At 37.8% G+C, this 25,375-nt stretch overlaps 1 protein-coding gene across 1 annotated transcript in view; it reads right to left on the reverse strand.

Annotated features, from left to right (window-relative positions):
* Positions 1-25,375, reverse strand: part of LOC121380810 (microfibrillar-associated protein 1-like) — a 30,712-nt gene continuing 5,337 nt past the window's right edge. The window contains exons 2-11 of the mRNA XM_041509792.1: positions 21,625-21,738; positions 20,066-20,303; positions 15,009-15,132; positions 14,552-14,617; positions 10,000-10,124; positions 5,445-5,553; positions 3,793-3,953; positions 3,049-3,208; positions 2,043-2,132; positions 1-1,073 (exon numbers count right to left, since the gene is read on the reverse strand). Of these exons, the coding sequence (XP_041365726.1) occupies positions 894-1,073; positions 2,043-2,132; positions 3,049-3,208; positions 3,793-3,953; positions 5,445-5,553; positions 10,000-10,124; positions 14,552-14,617; positions 15,009-15,132; positions 20,066-20,303; positions 21,625-21,694 (1,323 nt within the window). The 5' untranslated portion in view covers positions 21,695-21,738 and the 3' untranslated portion in view covers positions 1-893. The remainder of the gene's footprint in view (positions 1,074-2,042; positions 2,133-3,048; positions 3,209-3,792; positions 3,954-5,444; positions 5,554-9,999; positions 10,125-14,551; positions 14,618-15,008; positions 15,133-20,065; positions 20,304-21,624; positions 21,739-25,375) is intronic.

Genomic DNA, 25,375 nt, shown 5'->3' on the forward strand with positions numbered 1-25,375 from the left:
TCACATGATAAAATCTTTAATACATTTATTTCAATTTTAAGTTATTCATTATCACAAATATCTCCCGAAATGTGACTGAAATATTTTTCTTTTCTCCAAACAATCTGCTTGAAAGTGAACATCTGAAATCTGCGAACTACCATGCCATAAATGTTTTTTTCTTGTTGATGATGATAATGAACACAATGTTTACTTTATGCATTTCAGTTGTCATAAATCAATATTACAATCACCGTTTTAAAACGTTGCAACCAGGGTCTCACATTTCATGTGAGAAAGCAAGAAGCTGCATAAAAAGAAACTCTACAGTTTCAAACAGCTCCATGCTAGTTCATATCCCTGTCAAATAAACGAAGATCTCATCCACACGGCTTTCAAACAAGGATACAGTATAACACACAACACACCTTCCACAAGCCACAATCATTCATACACATAGTTCTCCTGATGCTGCCATTTCTCAAGTACTTGAAATCTTCGTACTTGTCCACATACACCGACACTGTGTTGCTACTATGTTATGACAGCGTGCTGCAACCATGTTATGACAGTGTGCTGCCACTAAATCCCCACATTAAATTTTTTTTATCCTTAAATGAGACATTTTGTTTTGATAACCATTTTAGTTTTTGTATACTTTAGTACAGTTTGTAGAACATTTTAAATGTATCTATTTATGTAAAACCACCAGTATACTTCCAAGTGGACCAGTTCAATTAAAGTGAACTATAAGGGATTTTGATTTTTGAAAATAATTTTTAATAACTTTTCAGGCAGTCACGAACATAAAATGGGTGCCTCATTTAATAGTATTAACGAAACCCTAATTAACCCTAATTATGACAGCGTGCTGCCACCATGTTATGCCAGCATGCTGCCACCATGTTATGCCACTATGTTCTGTTCTGTTTGCCAGACGGCCTGTCAAACACCTGCTTCATTCCTCCGCCCTTCGCTGTGTGGAACTTGAGGTTCTGTGCGGTGTCCGAGATCCACGGGGAATCAAACTGGGTCGTGTCCTGGTCAAGTAGATGTGTGTATTTGGTCCGGCCGGATCGTCCAAAGTTCTTCACCTGAATCAAAGAGAAAGTAAATGTAGCAAAATTAATTGAAAATAAGTATTCAAATCCAAACAGCTTAGACTGTAATTCCACGTCATGTGCATGACAATGTACAGAAATGTGCGTTTTAAGGAGATAACATATTTAGTAATTGTTTTGAAGAAGTAAAATTGATCAACATATTTAGTATGTATCGGATTCCACTGAGCATGCAATTCACAGTTCGAACCAGTCAACACAATCCTCACGATTAGAAAATAAGTGCTAATTTCTTATTATGTCTGTAAAGTGTGTGTCTCTGTGAGTGAAAATGCAGCAGAGAAACCGATTCACAAACCTAATCAAACATATGCCGTGTTCACACTGAAAGCAATTTGACAACATTTTCTCCAAATCGGTTTTGTGAAATAATTTTTACATCATACTAAGCATAAATACTAACAATCCGGTGCATTTTCACATACTTTCAAACCATTCACACTTGAAATGGTTTAAAATCCTGAAATCACTACTCGTGTATTTGAAACTGTGGTGGTGAACGACTGAGAACCTGTGACACCACTATGTGAGGTAGTGTGGATTTTGAGATATTCTCGTCTTTTCGAAACATTTAGGAAGATGTTCGCTGCACCAGAACAGTTTTTAATACACAGTAGAAGTCCAGAGTCCATGTATACAGATGAACACTGAATGCATGAATCCGGTGCATTTTTATTAAATTGTTTTAAAGTATTCACACAGCAAACCAAAATCAATATGCTGAAAGAGATTTTTCAATTTACTTTAAAAAAAAGGTTAATTAAAATGTTGGTGCAACACCAAATGATCACAGTAAGCCACTGTCTTGAGTTTCTATGGACATTAGACCAACACAGAACACAGATGAGGGTTGTAAGCAAGATAAACTTCAATGAGAAGTATTGTACAATGTTTTTATGTACCTCTCACGACAAAGATGGTAGTAAAAGCAAGATGTGTTACCTGCATGACCTTGGGTAGAATGGTCTTGTCAAAGTGATCTTCCAGAGTAGGTGACGAGAAGTCTTGTTTGAACACTTGGTCATCTTCATCCTGCAGGACAAAGGGGACAAATATTTAGCGACACTAAACAAGCAGAGATCTTTATGTATGCACTCTCCTACAGATAATACATTCAACAGCCTTTGATATCCCAATTGTTAGACACATGTTGGGATGGAGAAAAACCGACCTCGGTGGAGTCGTGGTTAAGCCATCGGCCATAAGGCTGGTAGGTACAGAGTTCGCATCCAGGTATCGACTTACAGCCAGAGCGAGTTTTAACTACTCAGTGGGTAGGTGTAAGACCACTACACCCTCTTTTCTCTCACTAACCACTAACAACTAACCCACTGTCCTGGACAGACAGCCCAGATAGCCGAGGTGTGTGCCCAGGACAGCACGCTTGAACCGTAATTAGATGTAAGCATGAAAATAAGTTGAAATGAAATGATGGAAAAAAACTGAAATCATCAAATGGAATTATTGCCAATAGAACCTGCGACTTTGTGTATCTCAGGTGACTGCTCTACCACTGGGCTACACCCCACTTGTGAATACAAATAATTATTACAATTTTCATTCTTGAAAATCAAAAACAGATTACAAAGGGTAAAGATCTTGTGCAAATACTGACAAGGCCAGACAACCAAATGGAAACTTGACAACAGATTGTAAAAGTGTTAAGCAAATACTGGTATGGACAAACAACTTGTAAGAAATGAATCTACGCTAAATAAGAACATCAAAAAAAATTAATTTCTTTTCCAGAAAGTTATTTCACAATAAAGCTGTGTAAATTTTTTGTTTTGTGATGGATATTTTGGGGAATATATATATATGTTTTTAAATAATCTGAAAAAGAAAGGAATGTAAAATATGAAACAGGTTCAAGGACATGTTACAGTACAATGTGTTCCAACAATAAACACTTTTGTAAAGATACTGCAAGCAATAATTTAATTCTTACAATGAAGAAGGCTCCTCTGTGGTAATATTTCTGCAGGAACTTGTATTTGCCCTTGGGTGCTTTGTTGGTGATTTGTTTCGGATTCTGTCGGAACTCTTGTCGTCGTTCATCCTCTGTCATGTTTCGCAATCTCTCTATCTCTAACTTCTCTTTCTCAGTCCTTTTTAAAAAACAAAAAAACATAATCACAGTCTTCAAATATTCTTCAAATTGGGCAAAACATGACTTGAATTACAACAAAGCAAATGTTTCTCCAGTGAGGTGATAGTAACCAATGGTGCACTTCTGTAACTGCTATTTCTTGATTTTAAAACTTATGGTTACAGTTTACATGGTCATATGTTATGTATATAGCTGAATTGAATTTGTCGTACCATCTCCATTTCAATGTTATAAAATATACCACTTAACCAATAATAGTGTTTTGTGTACTCTCACTCATTCTTCATCCACTCACACATTCAGAGTCTTTCTTTCTTTCTCTCTCCCTCCCTCCCTGCCCTCTCTCCCTCTCTCTCTGTCTCTCTCTCTCCCTCTCTCTCTCTCTCATGTCAGAAGTAGACCATATCACATTACAAGTATATACAGACATATATTAAATTTTTTATAGTTGATGGATCTAAACCACTCACAATGATTTCTTGGTATGAGTCATCTTCGTGTTAATGGACTGGGGAAACTTTTATTTATAAAACCCCCGAAAACTGTGTGTATGTGAAGATGAGAACAAGAGAGTGTGCTTACTTTTCCCTCTCCTCGCGATCTCGTTTGAGTCGTTTCAGCTCGCGAACCTTCCATGATTCATACTCCTCTTCATCGTTCTCATCATCCGTCTCGACCAGGTCGGCCGCATCCATAATACTCCGCTGTTCTTCATACTCCTTACGAGCTTCATCCTCCACGATCTGTGTCACAGAGAATAAATAAAGATTATTATACAAGCTTATGTGTCATACTGATTTTACAGAACGAGTGTCAGGATTCTGGTATTGCCCAAGCAAGTGTGTGGATAATACATAAATCCTGCAATGAGTTTTGTAAAATTAATACGATTCACACGCAAGTTTAATCATTTCTTTTAGCCATAATATTTTTATGAATAACAAGGACCATGTCAAAACATTTGTTGAGTGAAAGAAAGAAATGTTTTAATTAACGACGCACTCAACACATTTTATTTACGGTTATATGGCGTCAGACATATGGTTAAGGACCACACAGATTTTGACAGGAAACCCGCTGTCGTCACTACATGGGCTACTCTTTTCGATTAGCAGCAAGGGATCTTTTATTTGCACTTCCCACAGGCAGGATTGCACAAACCATGGCCTTTGTTGAACCAGTTATGGATCACTGGTCGGTGCAAGTGGTTTACACCTACCCATTGAGTCTTGCGGAGCACTCACTCAGGGTTTGGAGTCGGTATCTGGATTAAAAATCCCATGCCTCGACTGGAATCCGAACCCAGTACCTACCAGCCTGTAGACCGATGGCCTAACCACGACGCCACCGAGGCTGGTCTTTGTTCAGTGATTACACAGAGCTAATACTGGGGAAGCCGCATTATGTTATGTCACTTCCCAAAATTACGTCATTCATTGTGAACATGAAATAATTTGACTGGATTCCATTCTGTTCTATCCCATCACAGGTAATATTACATGTTAAATGCAGTCTAGCTAGCAACAGCGAGCACTTAGCCTCCTGATCAGGCCTCATGACTTAATACTTTAAGTAAACTATACCTTTGAAACTAGGGACAGACTTTAATAATTTGACAGGGGTAGGATATAGGTCTGTTTGTGTGTACAGCATTCACCCGAGGTACTGGGGGACATAGGATTGATTGCTCTCAATGAACTTGGGATTTATCACATCCCAAACATGTCAACAAATATGGTATGTACTGTCCTGTCTATAGAAAAGTGCATACAACAGATCCTCCTTTGCTGCTGTTTTGGTAGGAGTAGCATGTTTGACAGCAGTCCAGTGCACCACAATTGATATATCAACGGCTGTGGTTATGTGCTATCCTGTCTGTTGGATGTTGCATATAAAGATCCCTTGCTACTAATGGAAAAATGTAGCAGGGTTTCTCTCTGAGAATATGTCAAAATTACCAAATATTTGACATCGAATAGCCAATGATTAATAAATCAATGTGCTCTATTGGTGTCGTTAAACAAAACAAACTTTAACTTGTTTTTTTTTTTGACAGCAGGAGGTTTTCTGTCTGTATTTTTTTACCAACTACTGAAATACCAGTATGTTACACATCAAACAATGATAGCAATATCTGGTGTCAGTCCCAAGCAGTGAATATGTTAGACATCAAACAGCCATAGTTTAAGAAGGTGCCACTGTGTTATTGATCAGCAGATGAGACGACCGTGTACCTTAAGTGTCTGTTTGCGTCTGTCCTCCACCGATTTCTTCTTCTCCAGCTCCATCTCCTTCTGTCTCAGCTCCTCGCGCTCCTTCTCCTGGATCGTCACGCGGTCTCGTCTACACAGAGAGAAAAACATTAACACTTTCTCACAGACACGCGGTCTCATCTACACACAGAGAAAGACATTAACACAGTCTCACAAACACACTGTCTCATCTACACACAGAGAAAAACATTAACACACAGTCTTACAGACACGCGGTCTCATCTACACACAGAGAAAAACATTAACACACAGTCTCACAAACACGCGGTCTCTTCTACACACAGAGAAAAACATTAACACACAGTCTCACAGACATGCTGTCTCATTTACACACAGAGAAAAACATTAACATACAGTCTCATACATGTACGCGGTCTCGTCTACACACAGAGAAAAACATTAACATACAGTTTCATACACACGCGGTCTCGTCTACACACAGAGAAAAACATTAACATACAGTCTCATACACATGGGGTCTTGTCTACACACAGAGAAAAACATTAACACACAGTCTCACAAACACGCGGTCTCATCTACACACAGAGAAAAACATTAACAGTCTGACAAACACGCAGTCTCGTCTACACACAGAGAAAAACATTAACAGTCTCACAAACACGCGGTCTCGTCTACACACAGAGAAAAACATTAAGACACAGTCTCACAGACATGCTGTCTCATTTACACACAGAGAAAAACATTAACATACAGTCTCATACACACGCGGTCTCGTCTACACACAGAGAAAAACATTAACACACAGTCTCACAAACACACGGTCTCGTATACACACAGAGAAAAACATTAACACAGTCTCACAAACACGCGGTCTCGTCTATACACACAGAGAAAAACATTAACACACAGTCTCATACACACGCGGTCTCGTCTACACACAGAGAAAAACATTAACACACAGTCTCATACACACGCGGTCTCGTCTATACACACAGAGAAAAACATTAACACAGTCTCACAAACACATGGTCTCGTCTACACACAGAGAAAAACATTAACACACAGTCTCACAAACACGCGGTCTCGTCTACACACAGAGAAAAACATTAACACAAAGTCTCACAAACACATGGTCTCGTCTACACACAGAGAAAAACATTAACAGTCTCACAAACACGCGGTCTCGTCTACTCACAGAGAAAAACATTAAGACACAGTCTCACAGACACGCGGTCTCATCTACACACAGAGAAAGACATTAACACAGTCTCACAAACACACTGTCTCGTCTACACTCAGAGAAAAACATTAACACACAGTCTTACTGACACGCGGTCTCATCTACACACAGAGAAAAACATTAACACACAGTCTTACTGACACGCGGTCTCATCTACACACAGAGAAAAACATTAACACACAGTCTCACAAACACGCGGTCTCTTCTACACACAGAGAAAAACATTAACACACAGTCTCACAGACATGCTGTCTCATTTACACACAGAGAAAAACATTAACATACAGTCTCATACATGTACGCGGTCTCGTCTACACACAGAGAAAAACATTAACATACAGTTTCATACACACGCGGTCTCGTCTACACACAGAGAAAAACATTAACATACAGTCTCATACACATGGGGTCTTGTCTACACACAGAGAAAAACATTAACACACAGTCTCACAAACACGCGGTCTCATCTACACACAGAGAAAAACATTAACAGTCTGACAAACACGCAGTCTCGTCTACACACAGAGAAAAACATTAACACACAGTCTCACAAACACGCGGTCTCGTCTACACACAGAGAAAAACATTAACACAAAGTCTCACAAACACGTGGTCTCGTCTACACACAGAGAAAAACATTAAGACACAGTCTCACAGACATGCTGTCTCATTTACACACAGAGAAAAACATTAACATACAGTCTCATACACACGCGGTCTCGTCTACACACAGAGAAAAACAATAACACACAGTCTCACAAAAACACTGTGGTCTCGTCTACACACAGAGAAAAACATTAACACACAGTCTCACAAACACACGGTCTCGTATACACACAGAGAAAAACATTAACACACAGTCTCACAAACACGCGGTCTCGTCTATACACACAGAGAAAAACATTAACACACAGTCTCATACACACGCGGTCTCGTCTACACACAGAGAAAAACATTAACACACAGTCTCATACACACGCGGTCTCGTCTATACACACAGAGAAAAACATTAACACAGTCTCACAAACACATGGTCTCGTCTACACACAGAGAAAAACATTAACACACAGTCTCACAAACACGCGGTCTCGTCTACACACAGAGAAAAACATTAACACAAAGTCTCACAAACACATGGTCTCGTCTACACACAGAGAAAAACATTAACAGTCTCACAAACACGCGGTCTCGTCTACTCACAGAGAAAAACATTAAGACACAGTCTCACAGACACGCGGTCTCATCTACACACAGAGAAAGACATTAACACAGTCTCACAAACACACTGTCTCGTCTACACACAGAGAAAAACATTAACACACAGTCTTACAGACACGCGGTCTCATCTACACACAGAGAAAAACATTAACACACAGTCTCACAGACATGCTGTCTCATTTACACACAGAGAAAAACATTAACATACAGTCTCATACATGTACGTGGTCTCGTCTACACACAGAGAAAAACGTTAACACACAGTCTCATACACATGCGGTCTCGTCTACACACAGAGAAAAACATTAATACAGTCTCATACACATGGGGTCTTGTCTACACACAGAGAAAAACATTAACACACAGTCTCACAAACACGCAGTCTCGTCTACACACAGAGAAAAACATTAACACACAGTCTGACAAACACGCTGTCTCATATACACACAGAGAAAAACATTAACACACAGTCTCACAGACACGCTGTCTCGTCTATACACAGAGAATAACATTAACACACAGTCTCACAGACACGCTGTCTCGTCTACACACAGAGAAAAACATTAACACAGTCCCACAAACACATTGTCTCGTCTACACACAGAGAAAAACATTAAGAGTCTCACGAACACGCGGTCTTGTCTACACACAGAGAAAAACATTAACAGTCTCACAGACACGCTGTCTCGTCTACACACACAGAGAAAAACATTAACAGTCTCACAAACATGGAGTCTCATCTACACACAGAGAAAAACATTAACACACAGTCTCACAAACACACTGTCTCGTCTACACACAGAGAAAAACATTAACACACAGTCTCACAAACACGCAGTCTCGTCTACACACAGATAAAACGTTACCACACAGTCTCACAAACACGCGGTCTCGTTTACACACAGAGAAAAACATTAACACACAGTATCACAAACACGTGGTCTCGTCTACACACAGAGAAAAACATTAACAGTCTTACAAACACGCGGTCTCGTCTACACACAGAGAAAAACATTAACACACAGTCTTACAAACATGTAGTCTTGTCTAAAAAAAGGTGAGATGTAGGCCCACTTTTCATTAACACAAAGTTTCCGAGCGAGTTTATTGAAACATTGCATTTACATAGGACCTTTTCCATATTCACGATTCCATATGCAGGTATTCAGCGCACTAAAAAAAGCATATTTCTGCGTGTGCTGAAACTCACACAATGAAACAGGCATGGAATCGTGTTAATGGAAAGTTATTATGATGCATCGCCAATTGTCGAAAACTGTATGAAATCGAAAACTGTATTATTTTACTTCCGGGTATTTTATAATATCTGCGCATGTTCGATCGTTGATACGACAACAACTTCTTAAAACAAATTTCATTAAAAAATTTGCACCCTGGAATCTTACTGAATGCAATGCATCCCTAAACAGCAAAAGGTGCACGATGGAATCCACACAATCAAACACGTCTGCTAGCACTGCCAATTAAGTAATGACTGGTCACTACCGGACAGCCGCTTTCAGGTCACGTGACTGTCATGTTGCTCTTTTCGCGGGAAAAGCCGATTTTATGTTGTTGCCATTACGATGATAACGTACGGTTTTCGATAATGCTTTTAAAATGACGTTTTCTTAGCACCTGGTGCAATTCTTGACGGAACAGAGATAACATGTGCGTACTTACCTTTTTATACATTTTATTTCTAAATTGAACATGGTAAACATTAATGTCGTTAAATTGATAGCCTGACATGATTGAGCACGCGCACCAGCCATTTCCTCTTAGTCATACGGTTTTCGATTAAACGAGGATACTCTGTAGCATAAAAAAAATAACAAAAGTTATACACACCACTCACTTTCAGCAGGAACTTATCCCACCTCAAACAGTAACACCTCTACCCGAATGAATACAATTTATCAGATAAATCTATGATAAAAGTAGTCTTTTCCCTGAAACATTCTCAATTCCTTAATATAAGAAGAGAGGGCTACTGTCCAGCTCATAAGTTTATGTTTTCAAATATTAACTGATTGGGTTAAAGCAAACAAACATGTTTAGTTAGGACGGAGGAGAGCAAGTAAATGTTTGACCAACTTTCTGACAAATACGGGCTTGAGTCGAGGTCCAGTTTCTTCTTCCGAGTCGGAGTACTCTTCATACTCGGACGATTCCTCCTCACTGTCCCCATCAGACTTCTCCTCCTCCACACGTAGCACCTCCTGAAACAACAAAACACATCTTCATTACACCCGCTCTTTATAAAGCTCAGAGGTAGAGACGTATCTTCATTACACCGGCTCTTTATACAGCTCAGAGGTATAGACGTATCTTCATTATACCGGCTCTTTATATAGCTTAGAGGTAGAGACGTATCTTCATTACAGCCGCTCTTTATACAGCTCAGAGGTAGAGACGTATCTTCATTATACCAGCTATTTATACAGCTCAGAGGTAGAGACGTATCTTCATTATACCAGCTCTTTATACAGCTCAGAGGTAGAGACGTATCTTCATTACACCAGCTCTTTATATAGCTCAGAGGTAGAGACGTATCTTCATTATACCAGCTCTTTATACAGCTCAGAGGTATAGACGTATCTTCATTACACCGGCTCTTTATATAGCTCAGAGGTAGAGACGTGTCTTCATTACACCGGCTCTTTATACAGCTCAGAGGTAGAGACGTATCTTCATTATACCAGCTCTTTATATAGCTCAGAGGTAGAGACGTATCTTCATTACACCGGCTCTTTATACAGCTCAGAGGTATAGACGTATCTTCATTATACCGGCTCTTTATATAGCTCAGAGGTAGAGACGTATCTTCATTACACCGGCTCTTTATACAGCTCAGAGGTATAGACGTATCTTCGTATCTTCATTACACCAGCTCTTTATACAGCTCAGAGGTAGAGACGTATCTTCATTATACCAGCTCTTTATACAGCTCAGAGGTAGAGACGTATCTTCATTATACCCGCTCTTTATATAGCTCAGAGGTAGAGACGTATCTTCATTATACCAGCTCTTTATACAGCTCAGAGGTAGAGACGTATCTTCATTACACCCGCTCTTTATACAGCTCAGAGGTAGAGACGTATCTTCATTACACCAGCTCTTTATATAGCTCAGAGGTAGAGACGTATCTTCATTACACCAGCTCTTTATACAGCTCAGAGGTAGAGACGTATCTTCATTACACCCGCTCTTTATACAGCTCAGAGGTAGAGACGTATCTTCATTATACCAGCTCTTTATACAGCTCAGAGGTAGAGACGTATCTTCATTACACCAGCTCTTTATACAGCTCAGAGGTAGAGACGTATCTTCATTACACCAGCTCTTTATACAGCTCAGAGGTAGAGACGTATCTTCATTACACCAGCTCTTTATATAGCTCAGAGGTAGAGACGTATCTTCATTATACCGGCTCTTTATATAGCTTAGAGGTAGAGACGTACCTTCATTACACCGGCTCTTTATATAGCTCAGAGGTAGAGATGGGATGGGATGGGAACTCTATTTACGTGCCCATATCCACATAGGTTCAGGCACGTCCACCCTGGACCTAGTCTCTGACTTCGCCAGTGACCAATTCCGGACCAGGAAGTCTCAGAGGTAGAGACATATCTTCATTACACCGGCTCTTTATATAGCTCAGAGGTAGAGACGTGTCTTCATTACACCGGCTCTTTATATAGCTCAGAGGTAGAGACATGTCTTCATTACACCGGCTCTTTATATAGCTCAGAGGTAGAGACGTGTCTTCATTACACCTGCTCTTTATACAGCTCAGACGTAGAGAACTCACAACTGACCACAGCCTCTGATCTCAGGTATTTAACTCCTACTATTAAACAGGGACTTATGGCCTGGTGCTTATAAAACTTTTTAGAGTCTAAACTTGAGACTCTAATAGAGTCTGAGACATGAATGTCATGGCAACGCCATACAAATTGTATGCGTGTGACATCATTAGAGATTGAGTCTGGACTCTAAAAGTTTTATATGCACGGGCTCTGGAAAGCATACAGTTAAAGTTTGATTTCTTTAACGACATCACCCGAGCACACTGATTTATTGGATGTTAAACATTTGGTAATATAGTCTAAGAGAAAAACCCCGCTACATTCTTTATTAGTAGTAAGGGATCTTTTATATGCACCATCCAACAGACAGGATAGCACATACCATGGCCATTGTTATACCAGCCATGGTGCACTGACTAAAACAAGAAATAGCCCAATGGATCCACTGAAGGAGATTGATCCTAGACTGACCATGCATCAGGCGAGTTCTTTACAGCTTAGTGTTACACATAACGCTTAAATGAATCCCAGACTGATATCATGGATATTGTTTACACATGAACAAAGAAACAAATGGTCAACTCAATCATAATCCTAGACCGATATCATGGAAATTGTTTACAGACGAACAGAGAAACAAATGGTCAACTCAAAACTAATCCTAGACTGATTTCATGGAAAATGTTTACATATGAGCAGAGAAACAATAAGTCAACCTAAAACTAAAACACATCATAAGCTCAGTGTGAACAGATTCACACCAGTCTCACAATACCAGTTCATGTTGACCAAAATGGTCGTTTACAGAGGTTGAGACTGCAGTCTGACTGTATTCATTTGTTTTGCTGTTAGACTGTAAGTAAATTGGATCATTACAAATCCTGATCCCTCACAATTCAATGTAAGTTAAGTATAAATCATCTAGCCCCCCACCCCACCCCACCCAGTGGATTCTCCCTGACTGGGATGACAACTTACTTCTTCCTCCTCCTGATCCTTGGTAATTCAATGTAAGTTAAGTATAAATCATCTAGCCCCCCCCCCCCCCCCCCCCCCCCCCACCCCACCCTGTGGATTCTCCCTGACTGGGATGGCAACTTACTTCTTCCTCCTCCTGATCCTTGGTAATTCAATGTAAAGTTTAAAATCATCTAATGCTAAATGAGAATATTAGAAGTAAAGATATATACAATGTTTTGAATAATAATCATGTAATACCAAAGGCACAAAAAAATATGCATCTAAGGTTTAGCATTTGATTGTTATATGTGGAAACAGTTCTATGTTATACCCTTTAGATGTACAAAAGATACTACCTTGCAATGGTTTCAATACCGATTGCTCCATAGAATCCTAGATACTAATACCTTTCTGCATATGATTCATTATGTAAATAAAAATAAAAGTAAATATGTATACAAATAAATGTAGTTTTTGTAAAAATGTTCCTAAAACCTTACATTTGTTTTATGATTGTAATAAAGTAAAACATATGTGGAAAGAGTTGGAGAAATGGATATTTAACAAAACTGAAGTCAGACTTCCACTTAATAAACATACAGTTATGTTTGGTATGATAAATGGTGAGTTTAGCAATGTAGTTAACTGGATTTTAATCAATATAAAATATTACTTTTATAGTATGAAAATACTTAACAAGAGTCTTCATATTAATGTTATAAAAAACATATTGCAAAATAAATTTCAAATAGAAAGATACATTTATTTTAAAAACTGTGAACATGACAAATTTAATTAATGCTGAGGAAAGTGGTTTAACCTTTTCAGTATTGACTAATAACATCAAAAACACCATCTTCTTTAAGTTTAACTATAGGTTAGGACCCTTTCCTTTGGTTTCTTTGCTTATTGCTTTTTATTTACAAAAACACCATAACTTGTTTGCAAATACAATTCTAGATTTATCTCTTTTATGAATCTTACATCCACCACATCTACTCATAACTGCTTCTTCTCTATACGACATTAAGTGTGGATATTAACTGGTAGACACTATTTTGCTTCGCTTATTAAATTTTATTATTTTATTGTTTTTGAATTAGCCTGAACCCCATAAAGAAATTGTTTCTTTCCCCCCTCTGTCTTTTCTGTCTTTCTTTCCTTTTCTTCCCTATTTTTCTTTTCTTTTTTTATCTTTGACTCTCAGATCAAAATCATTTCAGATAATTATGGGTGTACATATACATTAATAGGGTATGACTATGTTTTGAAAGTATATATTAAGTATTGGTATATGTAATATGAGTATACATATGTATGTATGTATGTATGTATGTAGGTGTGCATGTATGTATGTATGTATGTATGTATGCACTACGTATGTATAACTATATGTAAATATTATGAAATGTAAGACAATGATTCAAGGCACCCCAACCTTGACATTGCCCGTGATCTGGGGACAATAAATCATTTTTAAAAAAATCAAAAAAAATCATCTAGCCCCTCACCCCACCCTGTGGATTGTCCCTGACTGGGATGACAACTTACTTCTTCCTCCTCCTGATCCTTGGTAATTCAATGTAAGTTAAATATAAATCATCTAGCCCCCCACCCCACCCTGTGGATTCTCCCTGACTGAGATGATGACTTACTTCTTCCTCCTCCTGATCCTTGGTAAGTCAATGTAAGTTAAGTATAAATCATCACCCACCCCCCACCCACCCCCCCCCCCCCACCCTGTGGATTCTCCCTGACTGAGATGATGACTTACTTCTTCCTCCTCCTGATCCTTGGTAATTCAATGTAAGTTAAGTATAAATCATCTAGCCCCCACCCCACCCTGTGGATTCTCCCTGACTGAGATGACAACTTACTTCTTCCTCCTCATGTCTTTTCTGAAGAGCTCGCTGACGAAGCATAACTCTCCTCCTCTCAATTTCCTGTCGTAAAGAGAAATTAAAATTAAACAGCCTCTGATATTTGCTAAATAAAGGTGTAAAAAAATATGTATAATAATTTAAAATTGTTTAAACAAGTACACGGTTCTGAATTATTTCTACATCAACCAAAAGAATAATAATTCTTTTTTAGCTTTTACACAATAAGAGATGGGTAATAGTGTTGTCTCATATGGAATCACTACATGTAAATCACACTCACCCTGCCCATTGATTTAGTCAATAGCTTTTTTTTACATAATACAAAGTGACTACAACATTTAATATTTGGCTAATAATAAAAAAAAAAATTAATTAACCACTTTTTAATAATTTCCAGACATTACTCTACATATATTTCCAGTGTGAGGTTAAAAAAAAGTCTGACTCTAACCTCTTCATCGAGCTCTTCCTCCTCGCTAGATTCTTCCTCATCTTTACCTTTGAACCGATCTTCTTCCTCAGACACCTCCTCAATAACCTCTGGCTCTATAACCTCTCGCCGGTGACGGGCCACTCTGAAAAAATACACACAAAACCCGGTCACAATATCCACTAACATTATATGTGCATTTTCATCCCCATGTCTTGGCTAACATTACTTGTCACCTGTGATGTGCCACCCAGAAAAACAGTTCATGCCTTACCCTATCACTTGTGAATATATGTCCTAAAACCAGGCCAGTGAGTACTGTTTAACACCACAGAACCCTCGCATCAACTGAATACACTGCTGTTTAATATCACAGAACCCTCGCATCAACTGAATACACTGCTGTTTAACACCACAGAACACTCGCATCAACTGAATACACTGCTGTTTAACACCACAGAACACCCGCATCAACTGAATACACTGCTGTTTAACACCACAGAACACCCGCATCAACTGAATACACTGCTCTTTAACACCACAGAACACCCGCATCAACTGAATACACTGCTGTTTAACACCACAGAACACCCGCATCAACTGAATACACTGCCGTTTAACACCACAGAACACTCGCATCAACTGAATACACTGCCGTTTAACACCACAGAACACCCGCATCAACTGAATACACTGCCGTTTAACACCACAGAACACCCGCATCAACTGAATACACTGCCGTTTAACACCACAGAACACCTGCATCAACTGAATACACTGCCGTTTAACACCACAGAACACCCGCATCAACTGAATACACTGCCGTTTAACACCACAGAACACCCGCATCAACTGAATACACTGCCGTTTAACACCACAGAACACTCGCATCAACTGAATACACTGCCGTTTAACACCACAGAACCATCGCATCAACTGAATACACTGCTGTTTAACTTTGTTTAAAATCAGGCGGGACGTAGCCCAGTGGTAAAGCTCTCGCTTGATGCATGGTTGGTCTAGGATCAATCCCCGTCAGTGGGCCCATTGGGCTATTTCTCATTACACCACGACTGGTATATCAAAGGCCATGGTATGTGCTATCCTGTCTGTGGGATGGTGCATATAAAAGAACCCATGCCAATAGCCGATGATTGATAAATCAATGTGCTGTAGTGGTGTGGTAAACAAACCTAACTTTTTCTTGTTTAACCATCATTCCTTTCTGTACCGCTGTTTCATAAAACCCAAACTCAAATACTCAATAGCAAAGACTGGTTAGAAATCACATAAATATAACATTTTAAAGGGCGGATTTCATTGTTAATAATGTAAGGGAGATAAGTCATATTTCGAAACATGAATGTCTAATCAAAAACTACATGATAAATACTACCAGCTGACAATCATCAATAAACATATATAATTATGAGTCTTTGTACTGAGTATTCCATTTGTCCATCAGTTTAAAATTTAATATATTCACCAGGTCAATTTGGAGCCCAGCCCAACATAAAATACAAATTACTTTATAAATGCAAACTGACCAAACATATTGGTGCCCAGACTAAAGAGGTCCATCACAGTAAAAAAAAACATTGCTAGCAATTTAGGAAAAAAAAAAAATATATATACTATTTATATATTTGTTTTAATTTTATTGTCCCAGATTACACACATACATTGCAGCAATGTCAGGGATGGGAGCCCTAAAACACTGCTGTACATATAATAATAATAATATAACACACACAAAGACGTACACATGTGCCCAGCAGACCCTGTCAACCCTCCCGGATTCCGCGGGAGTCTCCCGGTATTTGATCAAATCTCCTTTCCCCTGTGCGGGAGACAGTTTCTCCTGTTAAATGACATTTTTGTAAGCATAAAAAAAAATCGATCCTCTTTTGTCAAAATAACAGAGGGAAGTAACTCTGCCTTTTTTTCTCATTCGGAAAATGTCGACTACTTTCTGTTTCTGAGAATGTAACAGGCCGAATTGTCCCGACTGTTTAACTTTTGCCGAAGTGAGAATTGTGGGATAGCCTATTCATATTGTTAAAAAAGCACATGGAGTTTATAAAATGATGTGTTATTATAATGTTTGTTGTCATCGTAATGGCTACGAAGCGTGTTGCCGCTAATTCAACAGGCTGTGTATTGACATTCAGTGTTGCCATATAAAAAACCAAAAACTATCCAATTTAGTTCTAATAACACCTCTGAATTGTAAAATGTCTTCCCACTGGATTACATAATGCAACTATGACGAATCTGAACTGCCAGTCTCAGAGTTGACAGCGATACACACGATGCATGTTAAAATCACATGTCACAGCAAGACAACGAAAATACCAATTAGATGTATAAACATACTTGTGTCAGTTAATTTTGTATGTTTGTGCAGTAAAATGTTGGTTATAAGGGTACACTTCAAGAAATTATTTTTGTACAATTAAAAAATGTTGTGTTTGACATTGACATAAAGTTACTCACGGAAATGGGTATAATTCCGGTATATTTCACACGATGTCCGTAATGAGGTTTTACTTATGATTAATCAAAATACAATGTTTATTGCATCATTATAATGATTTTAAATAAGTACCACGCCACCGTTCCTCATTATAGTAAAAACTGAATATTAATTTTTAAGATTTATATAAATTTGTCTTTGGTACTTGGGTACACTAACCACAAATGATAATGTAACGCAACCTGTAAGGCTGTAAGTGTAATACCGTAAATGTACTAATTAAATTTTTTATTTCTTGTTCATGTTCTTAACATTTTTGGATAAAATATTTTTTTTTTTTTTAAATATGTATTAAATCATAATAATATTTAAACTTAAAAAAAAAAAAAAAAAAATTTAATATATATATATTTGTTTTAATGCCAAGATCTAAGGTTAAGAAGTATATATGACACTATAAAGTATTCATATAACTTATTGTAATAATGTTTTTTTTAAATCTTGCGATTTTGGGTTAAATTGTGTGAATTTAAAAAATCTCCTGCTTTTTGACAAAATCTCCTGCTTTTTCAACACACACCTCCTGCTTTCTCTTGACTAAAGGTTGACAGGTCTGGTGCCCAGGTGTCCTCCGATACATGCACATATATACACACATACACACATACATACATACATACATTATGTCAAAAAAGGTGATAGGGAAAGAAGAAAATTGTTTTATTTTACAAAATATAGTTTTTTCGTACAATGTTGCTGAATGACCATGTTTGTTAATGTTCCTGGAATGGGACAGCATGCCCAAATGCACCCTAAAACAAATTTAATGCACATTGTGGCACGTTGTGCGACAATTGCAGGAAATCGGCATGGAATGGTCCAGATTTTGGCGAATGCACATGAAATTCGGGGAAAAGATTGGGATAGTAATGGGTATTTAAAGCTGCAATGCTCGCAATGATGCCTCATTTCCATTTCGACTTAGACGAGTTACAAGATGCCAAGACTAAACCTGCCGAATCAATACATTGCAATAGGCCGCCTCCAGTTAGGTGAATTGCAGTCAGCAGTCGCACATCACATGAACGTCTATCAGAGCACCATTTCACATCTCTGGGACAGGTACCTGCAGTTTCAATTAGCTGAAGACCGGCCCAGAAGTGGAAGACCTCGCATAACAACTGCAGCACAAGATCGCTACATCCGGGTTCTGCACTTGTGTCACCGAACTGCCACAGCATCAAACACTGCTGGACACATACCTGGTTTGAGAAGGGAGTCTGCACAAACCATTCAGAACCGACTTCAAGAAGCTGGTTTACGGGCTAGACCGTATGTTGGCCCCATCCTGCGACGTCAACATTGACATTTACGTGTTCGCTGGTGCACGAATGTACGGGGTGGAATTTGGGGAAACTGGTGGCAAGCATGGTTCAGCGATGAGACACGTTTCCTTCTACAGCGACGTGATGGATAACGTGTTTACAGACGCCGCATGAACATTTTGCCAACAACTGCATCGCCCAAGTTGACAGATTCGGTGGAGGGAATGTCATTATGTGGGGAGCCATCTCATACGCCGGCAGAAGTGAACTTGTGTTCGTACAAGGCAACCCGACAGCTGTACACTACAGGGATGAAATTCTTCGCTGTCACATGCTTCCCATTGTGGATCAACAGAGAGAACTCTTTCAGCAGGACAATACCAGGCCGCATACAGCACGTGTAACAATTAATTTCCTACAGAATAAGAACATTAATTTGCTGCCATGGCCATCAAGATCGCCAGATCTCAACCCCATTGAACATCTATGGGACGAACTGGACAAACGTGTACGCCAGTGTGACCAGGAGCCTCAGATGCTTCCGCAACTGTCACATGCACTGCAGGAAGAATGGGCTAGGATTCCACGTGCCCGGATTCAGAGACTTATTCAGTCTATGCCAAGGAGATGTCGCGCAGTGATTGCTGCTGCTGGTGGCCACACAAGGTACTGATTTCAGCGCACTTGTACGACGCTGTTTGGTGACGAAAACGCCTTCACTGCCGTCAGTCCATAGCAAGAACATTGTCACATACTCATGTCAAATTTGACTGATACGATCATAAATAACAACATTATACCACTTTGTATTAAAGAGATAATTCCATGAATATTTTGCCTATGCGTTTCTTTTTTGACAGAGTATATATACATACATACACACACACACACAAACACACACAGAGGAAAAAAAAAAGGCTCTTTAATGAATTGTATTTCTTAAATTTTCAAGAAAGCTTTTTTGAAATTTAATAATAAAATACATTCACCAAATTCCACTTAATCTGGAGAAATGGCAAATCACCGATTAAATTCACTGTATATATATTCACTGTATATATCGAACAAGCAGTTTATGTGATCATCTTTATTCCAATTTTGGACATAAGTTTTGTGAAAACACTTTTCAGTTGTAAATTATGTGTTCTGCATGTATATTTGACTGTGTGTGATACTTATGGACTGTATGTGATTTTTCAGTTTTACATTATGTGTTTTGCATGTATATTTGACTGTGTGCGATACTTATGGACTGTATGTGATTTTTCAGTTTTCACCTGTCTTCGTCTTCATCATCGTCGCTGTCGACAGCTCTGCGGTCGCGGAGTCTGCGCAGCCGTCTGTCAGCCACGTCGCCGTCAGCCTCCTCATCCTCCACTGCCCTCTCGGTCGCCACAGCCTTCTTCTGCATCTCAAACGGCTCATCATCCTCATCACTATCACTCTCCGGGGCAAACTCCGGGCGCTTCCCCGTCACGTACCGGCTCACCTTCACCTTCTCCATAGTCAAGTCACCTGCAAGGGAATAATTAAAGTTTAAAGACTGTTTTGCTTAACTACACCACTAGAGCACATTGATTTATATATCATTGGCTACTGGTAATTTCGACTATAGTCTTAGAGAAGAAACCCGCTAGTTTTCCATTGGTAGCAAGGGATCTTTTATATGCACCATCCCACTGACAGGATAGCCCTTGATATACCAGTCGTGGCACACTGGCTGGAACGAGAAATAGCCCAATGTGCCCACCAATGGGGATCGATCCTAGACCAACCGTGCATCTAGCGAGCACTTTACCACGTCCTGCCCCTATGGAATAATGTGCACGCAAAAACAGACCCTGCAGTTGCTCATGGCAATCCGTAATGCTGTGGAGATTGCCATGGAATTTTTAATTCTCCACGACAGCTTTTTAGCTGTGGACTATATTCAAAACAAATTTCACAGCGTTAATTGCATGAGTGCTTGCCGGTGCTTGCTGATTCTCATTCAAGAAGAATTTGCAGAAGAAAAAAAACTGCTTAAGAAACCCCAAAACATTTAACCACAATTCATTTCTTTTAATATTTAAATAAATTTTGCAAAAAATAAAAAATAAAAAATAAACTCACTACTGAAAAACATTATTACATGTATGATGTACATGTATGTATACATTTTGTTGAGATGACAGAAGTGGAATTTAACTATGTGTTTCATGTTCAGGTGTAGTTGGTCAGGGCTTCAGATTGCACCAAAACGTTAAAAGTTTGTTTTGTTTAACAACACCACTATAGCACATTGATTTATTAATCATCAACTATTAGATGTCAAACATTAGGTAATTCTGACATATAGTCTTAGAGAGGAAACCTGCTACATTTTTCAGTTAGTAGCAAGGGATCTTTTATATTTACCAACATACCACAGCTTTTGATATACCAGTCGTGGTGCACTTGCTGGAACGAGAAATAGCCCGCTGACAGGGATCGATCCTAGACCGACCGTGTAACAAGCGAGCACTTTACCACTGGGCTACGACCCGCCCCAAGATTGCATCACTGTCAAGGCAATTAAATGTTGTGCCATAAATACATATATGCCAAATAAACTACAGACCAGCTGACCTCAAAATATTTAACCTCAAAACCACTGAAATGTTAAGGTTAATTAGATTAAAATAACTTGAAATGCATTTCTGAATATTGATAACTCTACAGCAGAGCTCTGTTAATGACAGTACTGAACTAAAACAACCTTCCTGCACTCAGAAATGATAAAAGTCCCTGTTGTGCCAAAATCAGTGAGTCCTAAAGCCTCGTTGGTACATGTATATGCAAAGATGAGCGATCTTACCTTTTTCATTGCGGATAGTGATAGCACCAGCCGTCGACTGGATAGGAACTTTCAACATGGGTAGCGCCATCTTTAACGGTCCAGATGTCTTCTGCTGTTATGACTTCTGAAGTACTTTAAACAAAAAATATTACAAATGTTATACAGTAAAATACAGTAGTAATCTAGATACTGGCACAACAGATTTTACATACATGTACAATCCTAAATTATGAAAATTCTCCCAGGTTATTTCTTTCATATATAACATATACCAGGGATGGGACCATTCATCTCAGTTTTCCAATTTGCGTTCCGCGGTTTATTTCGATATTATTTTCTTTTTTAAATGGTATCCTGGTGTCATGTTTTTTTGATACGATAAGCAAAAAATTAAAATATAATAAAAACAATGCTTGTAATACAATAATACTTTACCTATCTCAAGTCACATTAGTTTATTGTGAAAAACAGTGATAATCTTCCATGAATGTCAAGTTTTCCTCAAAAAAAACAAGCCCTAAATCATACAGGTGTTTCCCAGTCCTTGGCTTTTGAAAAAACATGGCGAGTGAAAAATTGCACCCCTCAAAATACTTAGGTGAGTGAAAACCAAGCATTATTAATTGATTAAGTAATCAGTACATGTAAATGTAGTCACATACATTATGTTGCAAAAATTAACCAATAAACCAATAACGTTTTCTTCTAATTTGTTGTTTGGTTCATATTAGTGTAGTCTGACTTCTTTTCCCGTTCAGGAATGGAGTTATTAAACAAATTCAGGAGCAGTGCTATAGAAATATAATTATGACATACTCTGATGCAATTTGATTTTTTAATTACAATATGTATTATTCAGATAATTTGATGCACACAATTATAGATACCTTTTCAGTGTTAGATGGTTTGATGAACGTGCAGCTAAACATGTGTAGGAATCAACGTGTCTTGAATTTCATTATTATGTACAACAAACATAATTAGGATGGTTGGGATGGGAAAAACCCACTGGTTCTGAGGAAGTGGTTCAATTAGAACTACGACCCAAGCATCTCAGGTATGCACTACCGACTGAATTAGATCCCTCATATTATTTTATTTTTTTAAATAACTTGTTAAATGTAGGACTACAATTAGTTCAAACGATAGTGTTCGTTGAAGCATTGACATTCACTTGGCATTTTTAATTCAACAATTACGCAACCAGTATTTTGTAACACGTCATTTGACCTACCACTACCAGTTACGAACAGCGTTACATTATTGATCTAAAACAGTCCCAATGTTGTTGATAACAAAAATATACAAACTCCGACAAAATCTGTCATTACAAAGGATTTAATTCCAAACACGGGATGCCATAATAAAGATAATCTAAAAAAAAAACCATACTTTTAGACACCATCATAAATGCGTAACAAATTGTCAAGTAGACCAGCGTGTGTGTGCAGCCAGAATTCCAAGAGTAAAAATAATTTGACCCCGATAGCTTTGATTGGTCAATACGACACAGAGTACTGCACATAATCATGTTTCAGTCACATGGTCTGTGACTTTCTAACAAATAAACGTATTAAAACAAACAAAAATTAAATAGTCGGCTATGATCATTGATTACTGTTACTATACAAATAACAGATGTACATTAATTAACCTATGGTTGAAATAAAAAATATTTAAATGAAGTTTTATTTGATTTTTTTTAAAGATGAAAAAAGAAAAATAATACTTTAAAAAAAGATTTTTAAAATTTGTAAACTAGACCTAGGCCTATTCCTACAAACCTATGATCATTTCTTTTCCTTCTTTTTATTATTCCGTCTACTTTTGAATTCTCTTTGTCTAAATATTTTTTTTTTTTAAAGAAAGTAGAAAGTTACCCCTTACCATTTTTCAGGACCTCACGTAAGCTTTGTAGGCTAACAGTTATTAACTAATCAAGACAATTTTACCAACTTCGCTGATTTCCGTAACAAATTCATTTGTGTACTATTTAAATCAATTCCATTTTTTCTTTTCTTAACTACATGTATAAGAACAGTATAAATGAGTTAGCCTTATCAGATGTTGTGATCTATTACCTAATAAAAGTGGACCATTTCTAATTAATAATAAATTAAATAGGTAAAGGAGTTTTAATCGAATTGGTACATCTTTGAAGATGTCTGTTAAACCAGTGTTTTCCTATTTGTATAGCAAAGATAAGTACTAGTCATATATTAAAAGCTTGCATAGATGCTACCATTCACGTCACATTCTTTATTTTTCTGGTATTATTAAACGGGTCTTTCTATCAGCTACATACGATAAATAGTGGCAATCAATATACAACATTATTTTATGTGCGCTGTTTGTTAAGTGTAATGTGTATTATTTTTCACACTCACCAGGTTGAAAATATGTGTGCTGTACGAGCCTGATTGCACTCACGCATCTTAAAAGATAAGGTCTGGTTACCGCTATATTTTGACAAACATCATATGTTTTCTATAGTTTCATTGGCTGTCTATTTTTTTCCTTGTTATGGTAGTGTATGGTCTACACTCAATAATTTTCATCAAATTCTTCTTTTGAAAATAAAATCATAAAATGTTTGTAACTTGTAAAACATATTAAATAATTTTCAGATCAATAAACAGTGTTCACTGAAAACACATTTACATTATGTTATAGGTTAATGTCTAATCCTCTTGTTCTACCTTAAGTACTCTGACAGAGGTAGACAACTATATATTTTCATAAAATGTAACACCACCAAACCACTTTGATTTGTACTAAATGTAAATGTACATGTAAACAGGCCCCCACCAGAAATTACTGAATAGAACTTTGTGGTGAATGACATTAGAGGTAACCCAACTAGTAGACCATAATTTTTATTGTTCAGTTAGGATCATGTGTCATATTATTTAACTTTGACAGGTCTAATGTCAGCATAGCAGACCAGTGGTAGAAATTAGGAAATATTTTCACTGGCCCAGGGGACTAGTTGCTGAGGAAAGTTACTAGTCCCCAGGAAAAATCACTAGCCCCCCACCCCCACTTCATTATTGAAGCAGTTTGAGAAGATGAAACCTATATGGGATCCAGCAAGTTGTTCAAGAATTAAACACACATTACTGTGTTGCTTGTACTTTATCTTTAATGGTGCAAATATAATGGACATCCATAATAAAATGAATAAAAGTGAAGTTTCCAATGTGTTGTCATTTGTGGATAATTTTCATATTTTGTCATCATCCAGTAAATGTTTTTGTTTTTTTAATTACACCCTCCCCCCACAAAGGTGGCAGCAAAGGTGGGGTGTTTACAAAAACTAATAGCAATTATAATATTAAGTCATAAAACTCAGGAATTATCTTTAATGTTACTGAATTATTTTATTCTGTCCTAATACACTTGGATGTCCACTGGTAAACTCGGAACTCTCCACTCAAGATGTTTGGAAGCAGCTGATTAAAATCGATCGATGCCAACATGATCTATTACAATGCATTTAATTCAAGACTGAATTTATTACTGATGAAAGGAATACAAGGCACCAACACACACACAAAATAAAAAAACATTTTTCCTTCCGAACATGCCTCATCTATAATCGGAATATTACGACAATTTTCGGAATTCGGAAACAAAAACTGTAAAGTTCCGACTGTCTTTGCAGTAAATATCCAGATTTATTGAGACCAAACGAAACTGCAATTCTTTTGACTTTGTCAATCTGTCATGGCAAATTTTGATGAAATACATCTAAAGTCTGTATGTTTAA

Source organism: Gigantopelta aegis, chromosome 9 (genome assembly GCF_016097555.1).
Source record: "Gigantopelta aegis isolate Gae_Host chromosome 9, Gae_host_genome, whole genome shotgun sequence".
In the NCBI taxonomy this organism is placed as follows: domain Eukaryota; kingdom Metazoa; phylum Mollusca; class Gastropoda; order Neomphalida; family Peltospiridae; genus Gigantopelta; species Gigantopelta aegis.